The sequence below is a fragment of the Neoarius graeffei genome, chromosome 2 (genome assembly GCF_027579695.1).
Source record: "Neoarius graeffei isolate fNeoGra1 chromosome 2, fNeoGra1.pri, whole genome shotgun sequence".
Classification (NCBI taxonomy): Eukaryota; Metazoa; Chordata; class Actinopteri; order Siluriformes; family Ariidae; genus Neoarius; species Neoarius graeffei.
Genome location: NC_083570.1, coordinates 95,109,021 through 95,134,736, shown reverse-complemented (window position 1 = coordinate 95,134,736; position 25,716 = coordinate 95,109,021). Strand labels below are relative to the sequence as shown.

Sequence of the window (25,716 nt, the reverse complement as noted above, 5' to 3'; positions counted from 1 at the left end):
AACCTCCCTCAGGAGGCGTCCAGGGGGGCATCCTGACAAGGTACCCCAACCACCTCAACGGACTCCTTTCGATGTGGAGGAGCAGCGGTTCTACACCGAGTCTCTCCCGAATGACCAAGCTTCTCACCCTGTCTCTAAGGGAGAGCCCAGCCACCCTGCAGAGAAAACTCATTTCTACCGCTTGTATCCGCGATCTCATTCTTTCGGTCACTACCCATAGCTCGTGACCATAGGTAAGAGTGGGAACGTAGATGAACCAGTAAATTGAGAGCTTTGCCTTTTGGCTCAGCTCTCTCTTTACCACAACAAACCAGTTTAGCGTCCGCATCAGTGCTGACGCTGCCCCGATCCGTCTGTCCAACTCCCGCTCCCCCTTACCCTCACTCGTGAACAAAACCCCAAGATACTTAAACTCCTCCACTTTAGGTAGCAACTCCCCTCTGACCTGAAGTAGGCACTCCACCTGTTTCAGGCTGAGCGCCATGGCCATGGAATTGGAGGTGCTGATCTTCATCCCAGCTGCTTCGATTTGTCACCAGTTCTGAAATCGTGGTAATACTGAGAAAATTCAGCATTGTTTACAGACTAGATTTCAGCGGCTGCCGTCCTAGTTGCTTTGTATATCCACCATCATGGCGGACGCTCATGGCGTAGCACATTTTGATCACGTGTTTGCAAGTCATCTGTAGACAGCTACTTGTTCTTCTTCTGTAATTGTGTTGGTGGTGGTTGTTATTCAAGTTGAGTGTATTACTGCCACCTACTGTTTGGATGGAGAACTACTGGTTTGAGAGTGCCCTGTTGAATTGCGTCTGTATGGGAACGACTGCATACAGACATAGTTCCGCAAAAAAGTTGCCTACAAATCAGTGTTGGGGTGGCCGGAAATTAATTTAGGGTGGCCTTGGCCACCACTGGGTGGGCCCCCCCAGCTCTGCCCCTGGCCCCCCAGCTCTGCCCCTGGTTATGAGCACATTTAATGTACGCTCTTGGAGAGCAGATATTTAGGTGATGCAGGGAGAAACTGAACTTGTTTCTCTTGGGCAATTCTTCAGCAGAGAGGCCAAAATTGTGAAGTTATTTTTATCCCCTGCCATGAAGTGCGCAGGGGGATATGGGAATGGAGTCCGTCTGTCCCATTCTGGACAAGTTTTCTCAGAAACTACATAAGCTACATCAATGAAACTTTGCGTGCTCATATTACTATTCATGATCTAAGTTGAGTTCGAAATCCATCCATCCATCATCTGTAGCCGCTTTATCCTGTTCTACAGGGTCGCAGGCAAGCTGGAGCCTATCCCAGCTGACTACGGGCGAAAGGCGGGGTACACCCTGGACAAGTCGCCAGGTCATCACAGGGCCGACACATAGACACAGACAACCATTCACACTCACATTCACACCTACGGTCAATTTAGAGTCACCAGTTAACCTAACCTGCATGTCTTTGGACTGTGAGGTAAACCGGAGTACCCGGAGGAAACCCACGTGGACAAGGGGAGAACATGCAAACTCCACACAGAAAGGTCCTCGCCGGCCACGGGGCTCGAACCCAGACCTTCTTGCTGTGAGGCGACAGCGCTAACCACTACACCACCGTGCCGCCCGAGTTCGAAAAACTTTTACGATTAATTATTTTCAGAGTTACGGCCCTTGATTTTCGTTATTGGACTTTGTAGAAGTGGACTCAGTCTGGACAAGTTTTCTCAAGCTACAAAAGCGAAACTTTGCGTGCTCGTACTACTGAAAAAAGCTGGGTAGCGTTTTCTGAAGGTGTCATTCCACTTACGACATCACAAGTCAATATTAAAGCAACAGGCTTACAAGGGTGTAAGTGTTAAGAGGTCTTCATAAAATGAAGAACATGTCTTCTTGACTTTGCTAAAGTATGGAACCCAAGGCAAAATGTACTGAAAACCATATTTAAAAATCATCACCACCCCAGTTCTAGCAGTGTCGCTTCAGAGAAATCTTGGTTTTTAATTTTAAGAAATGAAAGTTCAGTTTTTTCAGACGTAATTCCATTACTGACTTTTCTTTCCTCGTAAAAGACTTTGCGCTCAGAGTTAAACACAGCCAGTTTTTCTATGCTTTTTTTTTTCAAAAGATGCCCCATACAGTGTGAAAATTTTATTTAATACCATTATCTTGAGTACTGCAACTAAAAAAAAAAAAGTTCGCACATTTTGCTGTGAATGTAATTCCGTTACTGAAGAACAACCCTCTCGTGTTTAAAGAGCACACTTTTCTCTGTCCATGTATTCATCTTTTTAAATAATTGTAATTCTGGTGTAAAATGAAGCTCTGCATCACTGTCACGTCGTCTCATGAGCGACTCTTGTCTTTAGGTTTCCGGAACCTTCACCTGGATGATCAGATGACTCTGCTCCAGTCGTCCTGGCTCTTCCTCATGTCGTTTAGTCTGGGCTGGAGATCTTACCAGCATTATAACAGCAACATGCTGTGTTTTGCCCCAGACTTGGTGATCAACGAGTATGTACACCTCCCCGTCTCCTCACCTCACCTCACAAACACTCTGCTCTGACCTTTTATCTTTTACAGCCCAGAACAGCGAGGGCCTGTTTTCTTCAAACTAGAACTCTGACAGCACTGAGATAAAGATGGGACATGAGCTGTTCTTAGAAAACATAAAAACTTTGCTCCATTTCATACAAGGTCTCTTATCTTGTCGAAAATAGATTTTAATGATTCAGTATCTTATCCCATGCCTGGTTATCTTGTTACGTGTTTACAGTTGGCTGCTGCGAGTTTTGTAACGAAGCATCGTATTTCGGAGACATCTGTTATCCTTAAACTAGGCCGGCTCCCGAGTTTCATGTGTGTAAGTTAGTGTTTAAAGGTGGGGTACGAGATTTTGGAATAACGGTTCCCGCAAGCCATATTTTGAAAAGAAACACGCCCGCCCTCGCCATGCTCCCACCCCCCGCGTCTCCACCCCTATAAACGTGGCTACGCTGTGACTGCAAAATCAGAAAAGTCACTCGTTTTTAACTCGCTCTAGTGACCTCATTTTGTACACTACAGACAAAAAAAATTACATCAGTGTGTTCAGGAGAGCCTTGTGGCGCTCAATGTGAAAGAATTTTGTGAATATCTCCTTCCGTTTTCGTGTAAATCCCCGTTGTTTGGAGGGAGCACACTGAGGGAAAGCTGCCCTTTTTTCTCTGCTCAGCGCACGGGTTGGGGGAGGGGCTGCTCGCTCTCTCACACACACACACATATATATACACACACACAGAAGGGCCGGGCTGCTCGCGGGCTTCAGTCTGATTGACGTGTCAGTATCCAATCATTTTGAGGTGGTACCTCGAAATGATTGGATAGCGTTTTTCCTTTATTTTACACTGTAGACTGGATTAAAATATTTAGTTTTCGGGTCAAACCTTCTATTGTACTGCTTGCAACATGGGTGTGAGGAGCTTTTCAAGCAATATGGTAAAAAATACTCCTGAAAAAAATCTCATACTCCACCTTTAAGGCATTGCATTTGAATCATTGGCCTTCTTATCTTAAGTTAGAACAATATGTACCAACTCGCTCTTTCAGCCCATCTAGTGATCTTAAGCTTAAAGTGTCATTAATATCAGGTACTTTTCAGGATAGCGTATCTAAGATATTTCATTCCCTTCCCAAAGACATGAGAAACTGTACCAGTCTAAATGAACAATGTAATCTTAGTAAAAAAAATTATTTTTTTTCTCAACCACATAATTAATTTTTTTATTAGTATATATCCTAGGCTGCCCTTTTTTTTTTAAATGTAGTGTATCTTTGTTTTAGTTATCAATATTTTTAGCATTGTAAGAGCCAAACTTTGTTTCGGATAATACTAATGAACCATTATTATTATTATTATGAGAGGACACAGAAGGGGTGTAACGGTACATAAAAATCACGGTTCGGTTCATTTTCAGTACAGTAGGAGGAAAAAATGCACAACATAAAACTGCAGGCTGTTTATTATGAACTTTTGTGAACATAATTTTTTAATATCGTTTTAAGAAGAAGAAGCGTTTATTTGCCACATGCACACTCAAGCACAGTGAAATTCATCCTCTGCATTTAACCCATCTGAAGCAGTGAGTACACACGGCAAGTGGTTAGTGCTGTTGCCTCACAGCAAGAAGGTTCCGGGTTCGAGCCCCGTGGCCGGCGAGGGCCTTTCTGTGTGGAGTTTGCATGTTCTCCCCGTGTCTGTGTGGGTTTCCTCCGGGTGCTCCGGTTTCCCCCACAGTCCAAAGACATGCAGTTAGGTTGACGTGGGGCGGCCTTGGGCTGAGGTGCCCTTGAGCAAGGTACCGAACCCCTGACTGCTCCCTGGGCGCTCTGGGTGTGTGCGCGCGCGTGTTCACTGCTTCAGATGGGTTAAATGCAGAGGATGAACTTCACTGTGCTTGAAGTGTGCATGTGACAAATAAAGGTTTCTTCTTCTTCTACATACACACACCCAGAGCAGTGGGCAGCTATGCTACAGCGCCCGGGGAGCAGTCAGGGGTTAGGTGCCTTGCTCAAGGGCAAGTCTTTGGACTGTGGGGGAAACCGGAACACCCGGAGGAAACCGACACGGCGACACGGAGAGAACATGCAAACTCCGCACAGAAAGGCCCTCGCCGGCCACGGGGCTCGAACCCAGAACCTTCTTGCTGTGAGGCGACAGCGCTAATCACTACACCACTGTGCCGCCCAGTAAATGAAACATACTAAAAAATAATATATAAAAATAAAATAGAATACCGATGCAAACCACTAATAACTTCTCCAATAAATAAAAGATTCTCAATTAAAATAAAATGAAATTAACTTTTTCATATCGACTGAAGTGCAGCATCAACACTTCCAGCTTGTAGGCCTGCTCAGATTCATTCAGCTTTCATGGGTTTTTTTCCCCCCAAAATAAAATTAACTTGTCCACATTGTCCTCTGAAAAGGCAGATCTGCTGGCAATTACAACGTCTCCAGCTGCAGAAAATCCCCTCTCGCTTGGGACACAGGTGATATTCACGTTCGCATAGTGTCGTTTCAAACGAGTGATCAAGTTCGACGTGTTGCCAGAAGCGTACCCGATTACTACTGAACAGTGTCGGAATGCTGCTTTCATCTTATCCACTTGTCTTTGTCCGTCGTTGTATTTCACCAGGAAACTGAAGTGTTCCCAAACAGGAGACCTTAATGATAAGGGCGGGTCTTCAACCTCTGGCTTCTCCTTCACATTAGCCATGACGTTCGCTCGCTTGGCTGTGTGCGCTCGAAGTGTGAGGCTGTGTCCGAAATCACGCCCTATTCACTATATAGGGCACTATTATAGTGAGGGCGCTGTCCGAAACCTTAGTGAGGATTATTACACCCTATATAGTGCACTCAAAGTATCCCACAATGCATCACGAAAAGTAGTGTACAACCGATCCCGTCATGCATTGCGGTCGCACTGAAAAAAATCAAATTAAAAGTCTGAAATTTGATTTAATGAAAGGCAGCGACAAAGAAGAAATTATTCAGCCTTGATTTTTTTTTTTTAAAAACTGAAAGATGCAGGTACTTTGTATTGATTAATGTGGGAAATGCGCTCAGTATAATATGGATTTATCACAAAAATAAATGCACGTGTTTATTATTTTGAAACCCACCAGCCGGCTGATCCGGCACGTTTTAATTGTGCGACAGTAATGACGTAAATACCAGCGCGACGGACTCGTGTCTGAAAGCGTTTTTTTAATTTTACCAATGAGCTCACTGTATAGTCCTCTATAGACCCTTTTCAGTCACGTGACCTTCGTAAACGCGACCGCCATTTTGGACATGTAGTGGACGTCACGGCTCGAATCAGTTTGAATGCGAGGAAGGCGACAAACGAAAAACATAAAAGAAAAAGGAGCGAGATGCAGAAAACACCTTCGCTATACAGCGACGTAGGGCATTTACAGGGCGAGCAGAGGGAGAGGTATTTGCAAAAATTGAGGTTAGCAGGCTTAGAGAACGACGTTTACCTGCTTCCACCAGGATTGTTCACTGACGTACGGAAGTACATGAAGCCCTCGTCTTTACCTGACTTCGGCCCACATGATCTGTATACCTATGTCGTTAAAAACCCATCGCCATACACATATACGCCAACGTCCGAGGTTCCAGAGCGCGTTCCAGCTTGCTCCCCCTCAAGTTAAGCAGCTTGCTCCGGAGCAAGCCGGAGCGCGCTGCTTAATTTGAGGGGGAGCAAGCCGGAGCGCGCTGCTTAATTTGAGGGGGAGCAAGCCGGAGCGCGCTGCTTAATTTGAGGGGGAGCAAGCCGGAGCGCGCTGCTTAATTTGAGGGGGAGCAAGCCGGAGCGCGCTGCTTAATTTGAGGGGGAGCAAGCCGGAGCGCGCTGCTTAATTTGAGGGGGAGCAAGCCGGAGCGCGCTGCTTAATTTGAGGGGGAGCAAGCCGGAGCGCGCTCCGGAACCTCGGACGTTGGCTCCGGCAGCTATTTACACTGGATCCGGTGTAAATAGCTGCCGGATCATAATTACAGTAAACTAATAAATACAGTAAAGGAAAAACTTGAGACTGAAAGGTTTTAACAGTCATCCAAATGACTGAACGTAAACATTGCTACAGTAACATACTAGCTACTATGTTGTTGACATTAGCTAGTCAACAATAGCTACTACAGAAGAACAAAGAGGTTACAATGGGTTATTTTAGCCTATTTGGTTACGCACTCGCCGCCACAGAATGTTAACAGCAATGTAATGCCTTTTCTGGCTAATTTTATTCGTCTTACCTCCAACAAAGTGGTCACTACACAAGCGTTGGTATGCCGAGGGCTGCCAATCTTTCCTGTTAATGGCCGCTATCCATCTTCTCCGTCGGGATCCGATAAAATGATAACCCTTGCCTTGTTTGTTGATGGTTACTACATCCAGGTGCACAACAATATAGTGGCATGATGGAAGTCTTGCTGAAAGTAAAAACTTTCTTTGCTGCTGTTCCTCAATGTTGGCTGTGGTAAACTACTGGTAGTACATGTCCAAAATGGCGGCTGCGTTTGTCGTGACGTCACGTGAAAAGGGTCCATATCGTAATTCCCTATATAGAGAGTAGGGAGAAGTGAAAGAGTGAGCGATTTCAGACACAGGGTGGGTTTTTTGGCGGTTGGCAAACCAACTTAAAGGTGCATTACCGCTACCAACTGGGCTGGAGTGTGGAACAGGAGATATTGAAGGTGGGGACGATATCCTTTTAGCTATTTCTGTTTCTTTTAGATACTTGATGATAATTTTTGATGTTTTGTTTTTGACTCGAGTTTTTATTTCATCCTCGGTTGGTTCAGCAACACGCGCTGCCGTTTTGTTTTTCCCTACTCACGGTATATGAGCTGATAGCCTAGTAGTAGAGTAGCCAATCAGAGCGCGTGATTGCTCATATCCAGTGAATGCGGATAGAATCGCCTCGAACGACTCGGCAAAATGGCGGCCGATCACTTTGTCACCGTAAGTGAGGAAGAATTAAATTATGAAATGACGCTGTTCCTAAAAGCGCTAAAGATGCTACGAAGTTTGGTCTAAAACTGTTCAAAGGTGAAGTGGAATTGTGATTTATTTTATCAATTTCAAAACAAAGTATTTTATGTGATTCGGCGTAGATAAGTGAGACAAGTCTGCGCTGTGCTGTGATTACATTTGCATTCTGCTTTTGAAGTTTGAAATAAATAATTTTTAATATGATTTTTAAAAAAAATTAAAAAATCACCTGTGTATTTATACTAAAGCAGTTATCCGCTTCAGGCTCAGTGAATATCAGTGAATAATAACTGATATGAAGTCAAGTCGAATAATTGTTAATTAAAATGCTGCTTGTTCACTCGTCTCCAGTATGATATACATGTGTGATAAACATCTCCATCTATCGTTATACGATCATCATACAGCCAGCACGGATAATTGTGCGCTCAGTATTATATGGATTTATCACAAAAATACATGCACGTTTATTATTTTGAAACCCACCAGCCGGCTGATCTGGCACGTTTTAATTGTGCGACAGTAATGACGTAAATACCAGCAGGACGGACTCGTATCCAAAAGCGTTTTTTCATTTTGCCAACGAGCTCACTGTATAGTCCTCTATATCGTAATTCCCTGTATAGGGAGTAGTGAATGAGTGAGTGATTTCAGACACAGGGAAAGACTTAACAAACGTTCGGTCCGCCACTTAATACATCCGTGTGGGAACTTGGATTTGAAGTAGGTTCCGTACGCAAAAAAAGCTGACTGTTAAAGATGGCGTTCGTACACATCTGCACCATCCTGAACACCTGTACCGTTAATCCCCTAGAGGACAGTGATGAGTAAAAGAAACTTTCTTAGGGCCTGTTTACACGAGGACGCTGTCGGGTAAAAACGACTAAATATTTTATCAGAAGTGCCTTTCGTCTACACGGGGACGGCATTTCCGAGGCTGAAAAACGGAAAAAATTGAAAACGGCCCCCGTTGCATATCCGTCTAAACTACCCAATACGCGAAACTCTGCTCGGATCTGCTCACGTCGGGTACGCGTTTACGTCATAGTAAGAGCATGTGTGGCAGCGGGGGCGTGGTCAAGCACCGGTCTGTGACAGGAGGGTGGAGTCAGGGAAGGTAAGTGGCAGAATCACTACACCTGATGTCAATTAACTTGTTTGTGTGTCTTCTCAGTGACCGCGCCCTATTTAAAGAGGGAGAGCAGAGACGCTCATCCCCAAGTTAGACGCCGGTTGCGTGTGTGTCTGTTGGTTTAAAAATATTGTTAGACTGAAAAGTGTGGCAATAACCTGATCTCTGTCCTGCCGTCCTCTGTGCTCCACCCACTCATATAGAACGGCTACAGCATGTCTGATTACATCGATCCAACGGACCTTCAAGCTGCTCTGGCAACCTCACAAGTAGCCATAGCCAGAGTAGTCAAAGTTTTCGCGGCGCAGATGTGCAGATCGGACAAGACGGAAGACGTTGCGCATGCGTGCAGACATAGCGGAGGTCTTTCACAGCACCACCTAGCCGCCTGGCATGCACATCCAATTGAATTCCACACATTTATGCGTCACCGTATAGACGCAGATTTCCTCCTTGAAAACGGTCGTGTAGACGCGGAAAAAAGTGAGAACGAAAACGGACTTTTGCGTTTTTGTTTCAGACCGTCCCCGTGTAAAGTGGGCCTCAGATTTTTTTTTTTTTTTTACTTGTTTGTTTTTTAGCTAGTTTAATTTGTACAATAACCAAAAATGTCATCTGAAACATTACCAGTATAATAATTCATTATAGAAATAAGAACACACATCTCTTCCTGTGCTTTGCGGTCCTTCTGAAGACAGATGTATGTTTGCACAGGCATGAGCTGAGGGACTGGAACAGGAAATAAATTCACCGTTTTATGTCGCACTCAATGACCATCAACAATTTTATTTCACGTATTTCCAAATCGCTGTAATTCGTGAACCGCGTGTCGGGTGCAACAGAGTAACTGCAGTGTTGTGAACGTGTGTGTGCAGGGAGAGGATGAAAATGCCTTACATGGGTGACCAGTGTGCACAGATGTTGAAGATTTCCAATGAGTTTCTGAGACTGCAGGTGTCCAACGAGGAGTACTTGTGCATGAAGGTGCTTCTGCTGCTCAGCACAGGTGAGAAACCCGCCCCAGCGCACACCTCGCCTCACAGCTCGCTCTGTCCACCCAGAACGGTTTACATGCACAGTAGGATTTTTAGGATATTTTTTTTAGCATAGTAGTCAAGTGCTCGTGTGAAGAAATGAGTTTTTGTAAACGATTCATCTGATATCTCGTGAAAAATAACCAGACAGCAAAAAATGTGTATTTTACAGTCAGAAAAACTGAAAGTTTGTGAACCCTTTAGAATTTTCTGTGTTTCTGCATAAATATGACCTAAAACATCAGATTTTCACACAAGTCCTAAAAGTAGATAAAGAGAACCCAGTTAAACAAATGAGACAAAAATATTACACTTGGTCATTTATTTATTGAGGAAAATTATCCAATATTACATATCTGTGAGTGGCAAAAGTAAGTGAACCTCTAGGATTAACAGTTAATTTGAAGGTGAAATTAGAGTCGGGTGTTTTCAATCAATGGGACGACAATCAGGTGTGAGTGGGCACCCTGTTTTATTTAAAGAACAGGGATCTATCAAAGTCTGATCTTCACAACACATGTTTGTGGAAGTGTATCATGGTACGAACAAAGGAGATTTCTGAGGACCTCAGAAAAAGCGTTGTTGATGCTCATCAGGCTGGAAAAGGTTACAAAACCATCTCTAAAGAGTTTGGACTCCACCAATCCACAGTCAGACAGATTGTGTACAAATGGAGGAAATTCACGACCATTGTTACCCTCCCCAGGAGTGGTCGACCAACAAAGATCACTCCAAGAGCAGGGCGTGTAATAGTCAGCAAGGTCACAAAGGACCCAAGGGTAACTTCTAAGCAACTGAAGGCCTCTCTCACATTGGCTAATGTTAATGTTCATGAGTCCACCATCAGGAGAACACTGAACAACAATGGTGTGCATGGCAGGGTTGCAAGGAGAGAGCCACTGCTCTCCAAAAAGAACATTTCTGCTCATCTGCAGTTTACTAAAGATCACGTGGACAAGCCAGAAGGCTATTGGAAAAATGTTTTGTGGATGGATGAGACCAAAATAGAACTTTTTGGTTTAAATGAGAAGCGTTATGTTTGGAGAAAGGAAAACACTGCATTCCAGCATAAGAACCTTATCCCATCTGTGAAACATGGTGGTGGTAGTATCATCAGATGTTTTGCTGCATCTGGGCCAGGACGGCTTGCCATCATTGATGGAACAATGAATTCTGAATTATACCAGCGAATTCTAAAGGAAAATGTCAGGACATCTGTCCATGAACTGAATCTCAAGAGAAGGTGGGTCATGCAGCAAGACAACGACCCTAAGCGCACAAGTCGTTCTACCAAAGAATGGTTAAAGAAGAATAAAGTTAATGTTTTGGAATGGCCAAGTCAAAATCCTGACCTTAATCCAATGGAAATGTTGTGGAAGGACCTGAAGCAAGCAGTTCATGTGAGGAAACCCACCAACATCCCAGAGTTGAAGCTGTTCTGTACGGAGGAATGGGCTAAAATTCCTCCAAGCTGGTGTGCAGGACTGATCAACAGTTACTGGAAACGTTTAGTTGCAGTTATTGCTGCACAAGGGGGTCACACCAGATACTGAAAGCAAAGGCTCACATACTTTTGCCACTCACAGATATGGAATATTGGATCATTTTCCTCAATAAATAAATGAGCAAGTATTTTGTCTCATTTGTTTAACTGGGTTCTCTTTATCTACTTTTAGGACTCGTGTGAAAATCTGATGTTTTAGGTCATATTTATACAGAAATATATAAAATCCTAAAGGGTTCACAAACTTTCAAGCACCACTGTGCATTCACCAGCCACTTTAATAGGAACTTGTTCTGGATTCTAAGATTCCTGTCCTTGGCTGCAGGAGTGGAACTCAATGTGGTCGTCTGCTGTTGCATGCTGCGATGCTTTTTTTTTTTTTTTTTAATTGTTCAAGAATTATTATTATTATCACATTTTTCACAAATTGCTCCTGTCAGGTATTTCACCGGTTTGTTTACATTCTAAGCGGAAATGATTTTGTCTGACTTTTTGGATAAAGTTTTTATTTATCGGCTGTGTGAAAAATAAAAATGCTCTGTTTCTCAAAATCCAGTGAATGTGTATATAATAAAACAGCTCCTGTATGGAATAATTGTTAAATGGCTACATGACACGTCCATAATACAGGTATCTGCGTAAGTTGTTCTTATAGTCATGATAACATATTAGGATGAGTGTGTGAATATAAACCGAAAATTCTCATTCCAGCACTATGGGCCAGAAAAGTAATCAATCAATCGACACGTCCTGACCAATCAGAGTAGAGAATTTTAGGGGGCGGGCTTGTTGAAGCTCGACATTATTGTTGTGAGGGTCACTGCCAGACCTGTCGGCATTGTCCAGGTCACTGAGGCATGTTTTTGGTTCAGAGTTTCCTCTGTTTACACGACGATATCTTGCTGTTGTTCCTCAGTGCCAAAGGACGGTCTGAAGAGCCAGTCTGTGTTCGACGAGATCAGGATGTCGTACATTAAAGAACTGGGGAAAGCCATCGTGAGGAGGGAAGAGAACTCCAGCCAGAACTGGCAACGATTCTACCAGCTCACTAAGCTACTGGACTCCATGCACGACGTAAGAGTCCGACGTTTCTGCCTTTAGATACGAATAAGGCTCTGTAGTCGATCAGTCATGTTTGATGCCTGAATTAGGGCTGTGCGATATGGGAAAAAAATGAATATCCCGATACATTTTCTCCATTTCACGATATACGATATATTGAAATCTCCTCTAAAGGACCCCATGAAATCTAACTTTTACTCTTGACTGTTTTCACTCCAATCCCTGCAGATTAAATAACATTCTTGGTAAACTTTACAGGTGGTTTTCAACAACACATTTTACATTTTCATGTTGGTGATTAATCACAATTGAGTTGAAATAAGACTATTTTTATTCAACAAAGATGTGGCACAAACTGCAAAAACAATCTTGAAAATTGCGACAAAGGGGCAACACAGTACAGAGCTGCTCAGAGCTCAAACCAATAAAGTGCAAGCTCAACACTGAGAGACATTTAGCCTAAATAAGAAAAGTGCTCTTTCATTAAATTATTAAAAAATAGATCTCCAAGCTGTTAACCTGACTACTGAGAACCACTGGAACATTCACAACAGAGAGAGAGATCTGCAAAACATCATTTTTCTCTTTGCACACTTTTGAACTGGGTGTTTTCTGGCTCGGCCTCTCAGATGTGTATAATTCCGGCATTGCCTTCTCTGTAAAACGTCTGCGACCAGGCAACTCATATTTGGGATTAAGTGTGTTTAGTAATTTTTGGAAGCCTGGTTTTTCCACTATACAAACTGGGATCATGTCTTCGGCAATGAAGTTAGTGACTGCATCCGTTATAGCTCTCCATCTCCGACTCGTTTTCTCATATGGGAGGGCTTTGGAGAACGAGGCCGCTATGGTCATTTGTTTAGCTCGTGGGCAAGTAGTTCGGAGTTGAAGAGACTCTTCATTACTGTACCGGGTGAGTTTTCAGGTGATGGAGCATATTTGTAGTGCTGCTGCCTTTCGTGATGACAGGTTTTTTTTTGCACACTTTACAAACTGGCATTTGCTGCTCCACGTCCTCCTTGCGATATCCAAAAAATGCCAGATGACTGACCCCTTACTAGGTTCTTTTAGGAACTAATTTGTCGCCGAAATTGACAGAGCTTACACGGTAGCCGATGCAACACCAGCGATTGCACGAACTGAGGCCCACTTTACACGGGGACGGTCTGAAACAAAAACACAAAAGTCCGTTTTCGTTCTCACTTTTTTCCGCGTCTACACGACCGTTTTCAAGGAGGAAATCTGCGTCTATACGGTGACGCATAAATGTGTGGAATTCAATTGGATGTGCATGCCAGGCGGCTAGGTGGTGCTGTGAAAGACCTCCGCTATGTCTGCACGCATGCGCAACGTCTTCCGTCTTGTCCGATCTGCACATCTGCGCCGCGAAAACTTTGACTACTCTGGCTATGGTAAGTAAGAAAGTAAGTAAAAAAGTAAGAGCATGCTATACCCGCCTCTGTTCATTAACGGTATATGTGCAGATTCGGTATAGATGTTCGAAGGACTCCTGGACGTTTATTAAAGCTGCCAGAGCAGCTTGAAGGTCCGTTGGATCGATGTAATCAGACATGCTCTTACTTTTTTACTTACTTTCTTACTTCCCGGGCTGGCATGTACAGTATATGACATATGTATGACGTAAACGCGTACCCGACGTGAGCAGATCCGAGCAGAGTTTGGCGTATTGGGTAGTTTAGACGGATATGCAACGGGGGCTGTTTTTAACTTATCCACTCTGGAAGGCGTTTTCAATTTTTTCCGTTTTTCAGCCTCGGAAACGCCGTCCCCGTGTAGACGAAAGGCACTTCCGATAAAATATTTAGTCGTTTTTACCCGACAGCGTCCTCGTGTAAACGGGCCCTGAGTCAGCGCTGTAAACCGAAACTAGGAAATCTTCCCGCCGGCAGTGTTGCCAGATACTGCTGACGTTTTCCAGCCCAAAATAAATTATGTTCAAAACCCGCCAAAATGCACTTAAAACCGCCCATTCTGGCAACACAACCGAAACTAGAAAATCTTCCCGGAAGTTCCTTTCAGCACCGAGATGTCGCCCGGGATTGGTTGGGGAGTGCGTGACGTTATTGTTTTTTTTACCCTTAGGCAGCCTCTCACATTACTGCCTGAGGGACAGGGAGAAAACCACCGGGAAAGGTTTTAAACAAACACAAGTCAGAAGATGACCATAAAATACTCGATAGTTACGATATAATAATTTTATGTATCTCTCACAGAATTTTCGGAGATATATTGAGTATATTCGATATATCGCACAGCCCTAGCCTGAAGTGTTTGTTTTTTTGTGTTGCACAAGGCTCATGCAGAGAACATGGAAAGGAAGTTTATCTCACCCAAAATCTGTTTGCAGACCACAGCCAGTTCTTCAGTGACGTCAGTCGTGGTTTGAGATACACTGCAACTTTGTGTAATCTTTAAACATCACCATGTTGCTGAAGCCTGTAAGGTAGTGATAGCTGCAGTTTGGGGTCATATCATCAGCCCTCAGGTGCTGCGTCTCGGTGTTTTGGAGACAGAACAGAAGTTGAAAGTGAGGCAGATGATGATATCATTTCAGTTGAACCTTTTCTAGACGGGGACAAGCCGTACTGTTGTACACAACTATCCAGAAATGAGAACAGTGCTGAGCGTAAATGAGTGCACCCCCTTTGAAAAGTGACATTTTAAACAATATCTCAATGAACACAAACAATTTCCAAAATGTTGACGAGACAAAGTTTAATATAACATCTGTTTAACTTATAACGAGAAAAAGTAAGGTTAATAATATAAACTTAGATTACACACTTTTCAGTTTTACTCAAATTACTGTAGGGTGGTGCAGAAATGAGTACACCCCACAACAAAAACTACTCCATCTAGTACTTTGTATGGCCTCCATGATGTTTAATGGCAGCACCAAGTCTTCTAGGCATGGAATGAACAAGTTGGCAACATTTTGCAACATCAATCTTTTTCCATTCTTCAACAATGACCTCTTTTAGTGACTGGATGCTGGATGGAGAGTGATGCTCAACTTGTCTCTTCAGAATTCCCCATAGGTGTTCGATTGGGTTCAGATCAGGAGACGTACTTGGCCACTGAATCACTTTCACCCTGTTCTTCTTCAGAAATCTAACAGTGGCCTTAGATGTGTGTTTAGTCATGTTGGAAAAGTGCACGATGACCAAGGGCACGGAGTGATGGTAGCATCTTCTCTTTCAGTATAGAGCAATACATCTGTGAATTCATGATGCCATCAATGAAATGCAGCTCCCCAACCCCAGCAGCCCCACATAAGACCACTGCCACCACCATGTTTCACTGTAGGCACCATGCATTTTTCTTTGTGTTCCTCACCTTTGCGACGCCATACAGTTTTAAAGCCATCAGTTCCAAAAACATTTATCTTGGTCTCATCACTCCAGAGTATAGAGTCCCAGTAGTCTTCATCTTTGTCAGCATGGGCCCTGGCAAACTCTAGGTGGGCTTTTTTGTGCCTGAGCTTTAGGAGAGGCTTCTTTCATGGACGGCATCCATGCATGCCATTCCTCTGCAGCGTACGCCGTATTGTGTCACAGGATATAGTCGCCCCAGTTTGGCTTTCTACTTCTTTAGATTACTGCAGTGAACTTGCAGGCCGATTTTCTTCAACCCTTCTCATCAGAAGACACTCCTGTCGAGGTGTTAACTTCCGTGGACGACCTGGACGTCTCTGTGAGATGGTTGCAGTTCTATCTTTCTTAAATTTTTGTACCACTTTTGCTACAGTATTCTGACTGATAAGTAAAGCTTTGCTGATGATCTTGTAGCCTTCACCTTTGTGGTGTAAAGAAATTATTTTCTTTGGGGAATTCTGAAGAGACAAGTTGAGCATCACTCTCCATCCAGCATCCAGTCACTAAAAGAGGTCATTGTTGAAGAATGGAAAAAGATTGATGCTGCAAAATGTCGCCAACTTGTTCATTCCATGCCGAGAAGACTTGGTGCTGTCATTAAAAATCATGGAGGCCATGCAAAGCACTAGATGTAGTAGTTTTTGTTGTGGGGTGTACTCATTTTTGCACCACCCTAATTTGAGTAAAACTGAAAAAAAAATGTGTAATCTAAGTTTATATTATTAACCTTACTTTCACGTTATAAGTTAAACAGATGTTATATTAAACTTTGTCTCGTCAACATTTTGGAAATTGTTTGTGTTCATTGAGATATTGTTTAAAATGTTACTTTTCAAAGGGGGTGCACTCATTTACGCTGAGCACTAGATTCGGACGTGTTTACATCAGTTATTTTGGGTGATAAGTATTATTTTGGGTGATAAGTATTATTTTGGGTGATTAAGTATTAGTAACATCAGCCTCAGCGTTCGAGAACAGGAATAAATAAGCAAAAGTCAGACTGTAAACATGCCATGACCGAGTTCAGCTGTCAGGACAATTTGTGTACATTTTTCTTCTTCTTCTTTAAAAGGTAAAGCATTTAAGAAAAGATAGTGATTTTTCATCATCATCGTCATTATGATCATCTGTTACTCAATACGGTTGATGATTATTCATTCAGAACTGCATGCATGTGATGCGGAATATCAGTATCCTATATTAAGTCACAATACGCTTTTCTGAGGTGTCTTTTTTTTTTTTTAAATAACTAGGCATGTCACAATACACATTTATGACTATTTGAATCGATTAAATAAAATTAACAGGCTGCGTCATCTCAGTTTTCTTAGCTGTTGCTTAGACAGCAGAGGGCGCAATAATAGTGGTAGGTCACTGTAAGCGGAAGTAACACAGCTCTAATGTCGCAGAAACGGTGTTGAGTACAAATAGATTTAATAAGAAATCAGAGCTTTGTTTTTACAGACTGCAGAAAGATAAAGAAAAGCGAAGCAGACCGGTCGTACAAATGTTCGTAAAAAGTTTATTAAGAAAAGGAATATTTGAGTTAATAGGCAGGTTTTTTTTTCGCAGTCCAAATCCTGCGCTCTGATTGGCTGGCGAGTACAGACCCTGGTTACGGATCTCTGGCGACTCGCTCATTCACAACAACAAACATAGGAGCATTTTTGTCAACATTTATTTTCGCATTTCTCAGGAGAATAGCATTAATTTGACAGCATGGATAGCAATAACGACAGTGTTCACAGCGAAAGCGAGTTTTACTACCCTGAGGAAGAAGAAATAAAAGAAAACATTTCGGGAGAAAGCTAAAACCTGTAACTGTTGCTAACGCCGAGCAAAAACATGGCTGAATCCTGAATGACTCAATTTTGTATAAATAGGGGACTACATAGGCGGCAAAATGTAGTTTTTTTCCTGCCATGGAAGTGCACTTGTATACCGAGGAGGAAGCCATTTGCATTACAGCCGTGAATGAGGATTCAAAATGGCGGCTCAGCTCGGTTTTCCCTTTCGGGCGCTCTCGTTTTCTGTTAGAATTTGGTAAAGAAAAAATAAATATATTATTTACCAGCTTAAGGTCGGTCTGTATGGTGAAATACCGTGACCTCGGCCTTGAATACTGACCTCGGCCCAGGTATTTCACCATACGGACCTCCCAGCTGGTCAATAACACGTATTTTACTCCAACCTTTACAAATGTGGGCAAATTATTGTTGGAAAATGATTTTTTTTTTATTTAACAAAAGGAATGTTTAAGTTGATAAAGAACAGGGAAAATGTGATTTTGGGAATAAAATTTTCTTCAAACATATTGTGGGAAAATCAAATCATGAATTTAATGTTCTCAATTGAATCAAATCAAGAATTGGGTGAATCGTTAAATACCTATGAAGCACAATCTCGGATGAGCTGGTTTTGAGTTAGTTTTAAAATTGTAAAATGATTTTATTGTAGGCGGCACGGTGGTGTAGTGGTTAGCACTGTTGCCTCACAGCAAGAAGGTCCTGGGTTCGAGCCCCGTGACCGGCGAGGGCCTTTCTGTGCGGAGTTTGCATGTTCTCCCCGTGTCCGCGTGGGTTTCCTCCGGGTGCTCCGGTTTCCCCCACAGTCCAAAGACATGCAGGTTAGGTTAACTGGTGACTCTAAATTGAGCGTAGGTGTGAATGTGAGTGTGAATGGTTGTCTGTGTCTATGCGTCAGCCCTGTGATGACCTGGCGACTTGTCCAGGGTGTACCCCGCCTTTCGCCCGTAGTCAGCTGGGATAGGCTCCAGCTTGCCTGCGACCCTGTAGAACAGGATAAAGCGGCTACAGATAATGAGATGAGATGTTATTAATACATGTAACATAGTGACAAAAGCACAATAATTTAATACATCTTTACTTCAATTTGTTTTTAAACTCTTTTCTGGCAGTTTACTAGGAAACCTAAATATTGTGAGATTTATTGATGTATATAAATAAAAAGTAGATCTGCTGTGGTGACCTCTAATGGGATCAGTCCGAAGATGATGGGATGTGTGTGTATATATCTCTCATCATCTTCGAGCTGATCCCATTAGAGGTCACCACAGCAGATCCGTTCCGTATAGGTTTTACACCGGCTGCCCTTCCGGACACAGCCCTCCCTAATCTATCCAGGCTTGGAACGGACACTAAGCGCACATGGACTTGTGCAACCCCAGTGGCTGGGGATTTTACCCAACCTACATGTCTTTGGACTGTGGGAGAAACCAGAGCACCCCCACATGGACACGGGGAGAACATGCAAACTCCACACAGAAAGGCCCCACTGGGCATGCGGTTGAAACCTTCTTGCTGTGGGGCAACAGTGTTAACCACTACACTACTGTACCGTTTTTGTTTTAAATATATATTTAAAAATCTTGAATGATAGAAATGTCGTATCCTGGTGTCAAGTGGTGGGTTTCCCAAAAGCCTCTTAACGCTAAGAGCATCTTAACTGTGTGTGTGTGTTCATTGTGCTGCTCCCTCTACCATTTAACCATGATCTTTGTGCTACGATGCTTTTGGGAAACTCGGCAGTTTGAGACGTCCCAGGGACAGATGAGCGTTTCCCCCGAACACACTTGCTGCAGTCAGATTAATCATCAGTCGTGTTGGATAAGAGAAGTCAGAAACGCAGCTCACTTGAGCCTACTTTAAAATGTGTTGCGTTTCATAAATACATTTTAAAATGAAAACACCATAAACCTCCTCCACTTTGGTTGCAGTTAGTAATAATGACCACTAGATGGCAGCTGAAGAAAAGCTGCACTTGATTTCAACCAGCTGTCAGAGAGCACACGCTGATCACGAGGAGAAAATACAGCAACGAACACATCAGTGCATTTCAGTTGTTAAACATTAGCAAGGAGTTAATTACAAATTAGGCTTCAAGTCTCATCTCATTATCTGTAGCCGCTTATCCTGTTCTACAGGGTCGCAGGCGAGCTGGAGCCTATGGAGCACTTGCATGTGACGTCACAGCCGATCCAGATTGTGACAGACGCCATCTTGTCGGTCAAACGCCATATTCCGCCTTCTACTTCTACTTCTAGTTCTACTTCTGCTTTTACTTCTACCTTTTCTTCTGGAAAACCCTACTATATACAATTCTACTACAACGGCTGCGGCTACAAGCTCTCCCTACCTGTGCACGGTTTTTATGTTTTTTGTGTGTATTTTTGCGTGTTGTTCGTCTGTATCGGACTTCAATATCCGCTACAACCGTATGGACTTACTGGACATTGGTTTCCAGCAGAAAATGACGGTTTGTAGCGATTTCCATTGCATGCACAACATTCCGGACGAGATAGCGAGACCAGCGGGGTCTCTGTAGATTGTTATCGGAAGCAAAGCGAAGGAGGCGGCGCCGGGAGCGGAAGCAAAAGCGAGGCTGCAGAGCCGGCCTGTTGACTAAGCTCAGAAAACAGCCACTCAAACCTCCACTGCCAAGCCTCTACCTCTCCAACGCCAGATCCATGGTAAACAACACGGACGATTTGGAATTACCTTATTCTATTCTATAATCGGCTGGTCAGTGCTATACTCAATACTTAAGTGACTTACCCATCCAATGAGGATTCTTGTTTACAAGATGCCACATCTGAGTCGCTGACAAATCCTGAATTTCTGTAAAGATAACTGTCCAGAGATTTATAAGCACGCAGTGCTTCACCACTGAACAGCGAGGGAAAGTTAATGAGGTAATTATACACGTCCGGGTATTCCACCTCCGGCAGTTGAAAACTCCGTCCGGAAAGCCATAAGGGTCACTAATCTGTAGATCGTTTTATTTTAGACATATATCCAGTTATCTGTTCATTAGAAAAATGAGCCGTGTAGTCCGTCGGTTGAAATTGATCCATTCTGTACACGAGTGCAGCAGTATTCAGCGGTGTTTTTTACCGACAAGATGGCGGCTGTGTACTTTCCAGTCACGTGACTGCAAGATCTCTATCCCAGCTGACTACGGGCGAAAGGCGGGGTACACCCTGGACAGGTCGCCAGGTCATCACAGGGCTGACACATAGACACAGACAACCATTCACACTCACATTCACACCTACGGTCAATTTAGAGTCACCAGTTAACCTAACCTGCATGTCTTTGGACTGTGGGGGAAACCGGAGCACCCGGAGGAAACCCACGCGGACACGGGGAGAACATGCAAACTCCGCACAGAAAGGCCCTCGCCGGCCACGGGGCTCGAACCCGGACCTTCTTGCTGTGAGGCGACAGCGCTAACCACTACACCACCGTGCCACCCTGAACTATTTAATATCAGTTGAATTATTATTTTCTAAACATATACATGCAGTATTGCACATAAGATGTGACAGCATCACTTTATACAAAGTTTTGACATCCAATAGTGAAAATTCTGAATTTAAGAACAGTGCGCTCCTGAAAATTACTCATTAACTACGGGAATTAAATTTGATATTTTTGACGTTAAGAAAAAGGCTTAAAAGTTATGACTTGTTTTAGTGAAAATAAGTACTAAAATGCACTAGAATGCAGGGTTTTGCGTGTTATGCTATTAAAATTTCCAGGGTCTGTTCAGTTCAGCCATTTTAGTTTGACTTTCAAAAGTTCTGGATTTTTTTCTTTGCTCCATATTCATCTCTATGTTTAGAAGTTGATGAGTCCATAAACACACACGTTTTCATTCACTCTCTCTCTCTCTCAGATGGTGGGTGGACTGATGAACTTCTGCTTCTACACCTTTGTGAATAAATCGCTGAGCGTGGAGTTCCCCGAGATGCTTGCGGAGGTCATAAGCAACCAGCTACCAAAAATCAAAGCCGGGAGTGTCAAGCCACTGCGCTTTCACCAGAAATGAAAAACTTTTTCTTTCCCCCCCCAAGCAGCGGGCCTTAAAGAAACACCACATCACCAAGCGGTCCTCATGAACCACACAGAGGAAGGTGGATAAAGGGCTTGTGAAGGGAGGACACAGACAGATGGATGCAACCGATCCGGTGCTAGGGCTGCAACGATTCACTAAAGACACCGATCGATTCGATTCACGATTCAGACCCTTCGATTCAATTCGATTCTGCAACTAAATATAAAGGCCAAACAAACCTCGGATTTTAAACGTTAACTCACAAAATCCCATTGAAATTTGTCTGGAAAGATGAAAACTTTTCGAATGCTGACTAGGGAACAGGATATGGAAGTGTAAAATGCTTGAAACAAAAATAAAATAAGGATATTTTGGCAACCTGAACTGATGAACTCCTGAGCACGAGTCTCGTTCACAAACACCTTCAAAGAGAGTTATTTATGCAAATTCAGAACCGTACCGTCAGTACACGAGTACAGGTAACAGTAGGAACTCCGCAACAGGGAAAACTGTTTTGTAACTTTAGCTCTAAACTCAAGCTGATGAAGTAAATCATTCGGAATATTTATGCACGTTCATTCGGTTTTGGTCTGTTGACAGCACGAGTCAGTTGTAACCGTCCCCGCGTACCTGGTTTTACTACTTTCAGTTTTCAATTCGGCGGCACTTACTTCGTTGACATCCACGTCGTGTTTTCGCTTTAAACAATTTGCGAGGCTTATAGTTGACCCTCCCTTAAGGCCAATTTATGCTGACAACCCAGTCCTCGCAGATAGCGTCGCAGACAGTGTCTGCGTAGCCCCCCCACCTTCGCAGACGCTCTGCGCGCACCTCCCAAAAATTGTGACCACCGCAGAAGCCTCGCAGACAAGAAGGCTCTGATTGGTCCACTCTACACGCACTTCCGCTTCCCTACTTTCCCGGTTTGGTTTGTTTTCACGACCGCCATTTTTAAAAACACGAGCGAAGACGGAGCAGCACGAAGAGCGGTTGATCGAGGAAGTGAGGAAGTACGGACATCTATACGACTCCAGTTCTACTCATTATAAGTAACCGGAGGATAAACACTCCACTAACCACACCCACCAACTACTCCTAGCGACTTCACGCCCCCTTGCGTTGTGGCGGTGAATAACATCGCGCACGCCTATTACTCCCCGCTCAACGATAAATTACAACTGTCTGCGAAAAGCTGTCTGCGAAAGCCTTGTCGCAAGAACATGCAGAGGCCTTTATACTTCACATCAATATAACATGCGCGGCACGTTCCAATGTCCTCCGTGTCTTCTCGAAACCCAAAATGTAGCCAGACTTTCGATTTAAGATGAGACAAACAAACAATCTTTAAGCTTAGCTTCCGCCATTTTGGTGCCCAGTAAAAAGTATCGGCTACTCTGATTGGTTTAGGCCCTCGCTCTTGTCCAATCAAATTATTTAGAAGCAAAGCTGTGCTCTAGTCCAGCCGATCGCTTTCTCGCATCGGTTTAACAATGTAATGGTTACATGGTAAAAGTGCGTTTATAAAATCAGTAGAAATTTACAAAAAAAAAAAGAACCAAAAATACAGCTACATGGATCGATAATCAGTACGGCAGGTATGAACTCGATTTTCGGTGAATCGTTGCCGCTCTATCCAGCACAGAACAATGATGGAGTTTAAAGACGGGCAAACGGCAGGAAACTCAACAGCAAATACAGTCAAGATAATATCATGGTGGATGAAAAATATATATATTTACCGTAATTGTCGTCTCAGGTGTTTGATTTTCAACATTACAATAAGTAGTAGTTATTTCTACCCTTTTTTTTTTTTTTGGAGTAAAAGCAGCACCATAGCACTTCATCAGTATGCTTAATCCATATAGATGCGATTTTAGATTTCCAGATGTTTAATTTCTGTCAAAAAAAAAATGTATTACATCATCCGATATGCATCTTGTTTGAATGAATCAGTTCAGTAATGTGTACAGTGATACGGCTTTGACGTTGCTTGAAGTTAGAGAAATTAAGTACTTAGAGAAAACATATCTTTTTCTATTTTGATGCTCAAGATTTGCTAACCGCTTTACTGAATCTAATAATTATAATATAATTATAGCAAAAAGGGAAAATACGTGCCTTTTTTTTAAAGCTTTATCCCATTTTAGCCGTTCTTTTCCATTCTGGAATAGTGCGTACTGAGCATCCTGCAGCCATCATGTAGGATATTACCGTATATTTGATTGTATTTTTATACCCACTTGCACTGGCAATTTATTTTCCTTTTAACTGACATGGCCACGTTTTAGTTCCTGGCAGCTCCATGATGCCGTAGTGTGAACTAAAGGAATCATTACGGCTATCGAAATTTAGGAGTCAAATCCACAATCCACAGCTTCCTGTCACCTAAAGTAGAATTCAAAGCACTTCCACTTCTACGAAACGCTTTTAAGGAAAAAAAATGGCGACGTGAAAGATTGCAGGTTTACATGTGAGCGATGGAGTTTGCATTTTTATAAGTATTTGTCTCAGATCTCCATGTTGAATTTTTTTTTTTTTTAATGGTTGCAGGAATGAAATCAATCAATGCAGTGTGAATAGTGCTTTCAAGATTTTTTTTTCCTCTTTGTTACCAAGAATTGATGGAAGGAAAAGGTTAAAAATCATATAAACATGACAGAATCTCACTCATGAATAATAACCAGTCCATTAAACATCCTACAAATACAGACAGATCACACAATTGTTCTACAGCTTGCTTGGGCTCTCTCACACACACACACACACACACACACAGCACCTATCTCAGTTTAATTCCACTGTTCATTACACTTGTGTATGTTATCTTCATGGCAGTGTTTAAGCAGTCAGTCTAACTAACCCTTGTGTGAATAACCTTTCTCGGTCTACTTCTCAGATAAAAAGCATAATGACAGCCTCATACTCACTTCTCGGGGAATTTCTACAGACCTGTACTACTTGTATTCTACTCTTTCTGTGCCAAAATGTCTATTACTTTCTGATTTTTAGACACACAAAACTGTGCTCGTCTTAACAGTTGTCAAGAGTTCTGCTGAGCAGGAAATGGAGTGAAGAGAAAAGAAAAAAAAAACCAACATGGAATATTTTCATTTTCCTCTGTTAAAGCTTATCACATGTTTAATACATGAATAAAAAGACCAGATTATATCCAGCGTCCCTTTGTTCGCCATGTTTTCTGAGATCAGCTGAAATCAAAGCGAGGTGCACGATGATGTGCCTCAAGGAAAGATACACGCAACGTCACCGAGTGGCCCCGAGAGTCAAGGGAACTACAGGTGATGGTTTTTCTATTCAACAGTGCTTGTTAATTGGACAAACACACACGATCTGCATGGAAGAGTCATCAGAAGGAAAGCTGACGTCAACTTGTACATTTTTGTTTAGACCCTCACCTCATCTGGGTGATAACAGATCGAGTGCGCGAGTGATTGATTATATAGGACACGGTTATAGAAGCGAGTTATTTATACAGCACAACTGTGCAACCAGGAAATTCATTAGTTTAACATGAAGGGATTTTTTTTTTCCTTTTGAAGGGCATATCACGGGTAAATTCAGGAGTAAGATCAATGTAATTCTCCTATTTTATATTAAACTTTGGTCAAATATCTCACATTTTGTGCAATTTTTTTTACCTTGCACAATACCAGAAAAATTCAGTTGGAATCAAGCCATTTAAGAAGAAGAAGCCTTTATTTGTCACATGCACACTTCAAGCACAGTGAAATTAATCCTCTGCATTTAACCCATCTGAAGCAGTGAACACACGCACACACTCAGAGCAGTGAGCAGCCCAAAGCGCCCGGGGAGCAGTCAGGGGTCAGGTACCTTGCTCAAGTGCACCTCAGCCCAAGGCTGCCCCACATCAACCTAACCTGCATGTCTTTGGACTGTGGGGGAAACCGGAGCACCCGGAGGAAACCCATGCAGACACGGGGAGAACATGCAAACTCCACACAGAAAGGCCCTCGCCTCTTGCTGTGAGGCGACTGTGCTAACCACTACACCACCGTGCCACCCCATTTGAGGTGAATTGGTCCGCCTCTGAAAAAACTTTGCATTTGGATTTCCCGGGAAACATTGATTTTCGTGACGTCGCGTGCGGGACGCCTCCCTCTGAATCCTACATCAGCGCTGGTTTGTTTGAGAAAACGACCTGGTGGTTTTCTGCAAATTTCTTCAACGTTACCACGTAA

General features: G+C 43.0%; 1 protein-coding gene across 1 annotated transcript in view; it reads left to right on the top strand.

Moving 5' to 3' along the window:
- The window catches only part of nr3c1 (nuclear receptor subfamily 3, group C, member 1 (glucocorticoid receptor)), a 148,499-nt gene extending 123,827 nt beyond the window's left edge, over window positions 1-24,672 (top strand). Inside the window, exons 6-9 of the mRNA XM_060915229.1 lie at window positions 2,349-2,493; window positions 9,524-9,654; window positions 12,103-12,260; window positions 21,341-24,672. Coding sequence (XP_060771212.1) covers window positions 2,349-2,493; window positions 9,524-9,654; window positions 12,103-12,260; window positions 21,341-21,493 — 587 coding nt within the window. The 3' untranslated portion in view covers window positions 21,494-24,672. The remainder of the gene's footprint in view (window positions 1-2,348; window positions 2,494-9,523; window positions 9,655-12,102; window positions 12,261-21,340) is intronic.
- The last annotated feature ends 1,044 nt before the right edge of the window (window positions 24,673-25,716 follow it).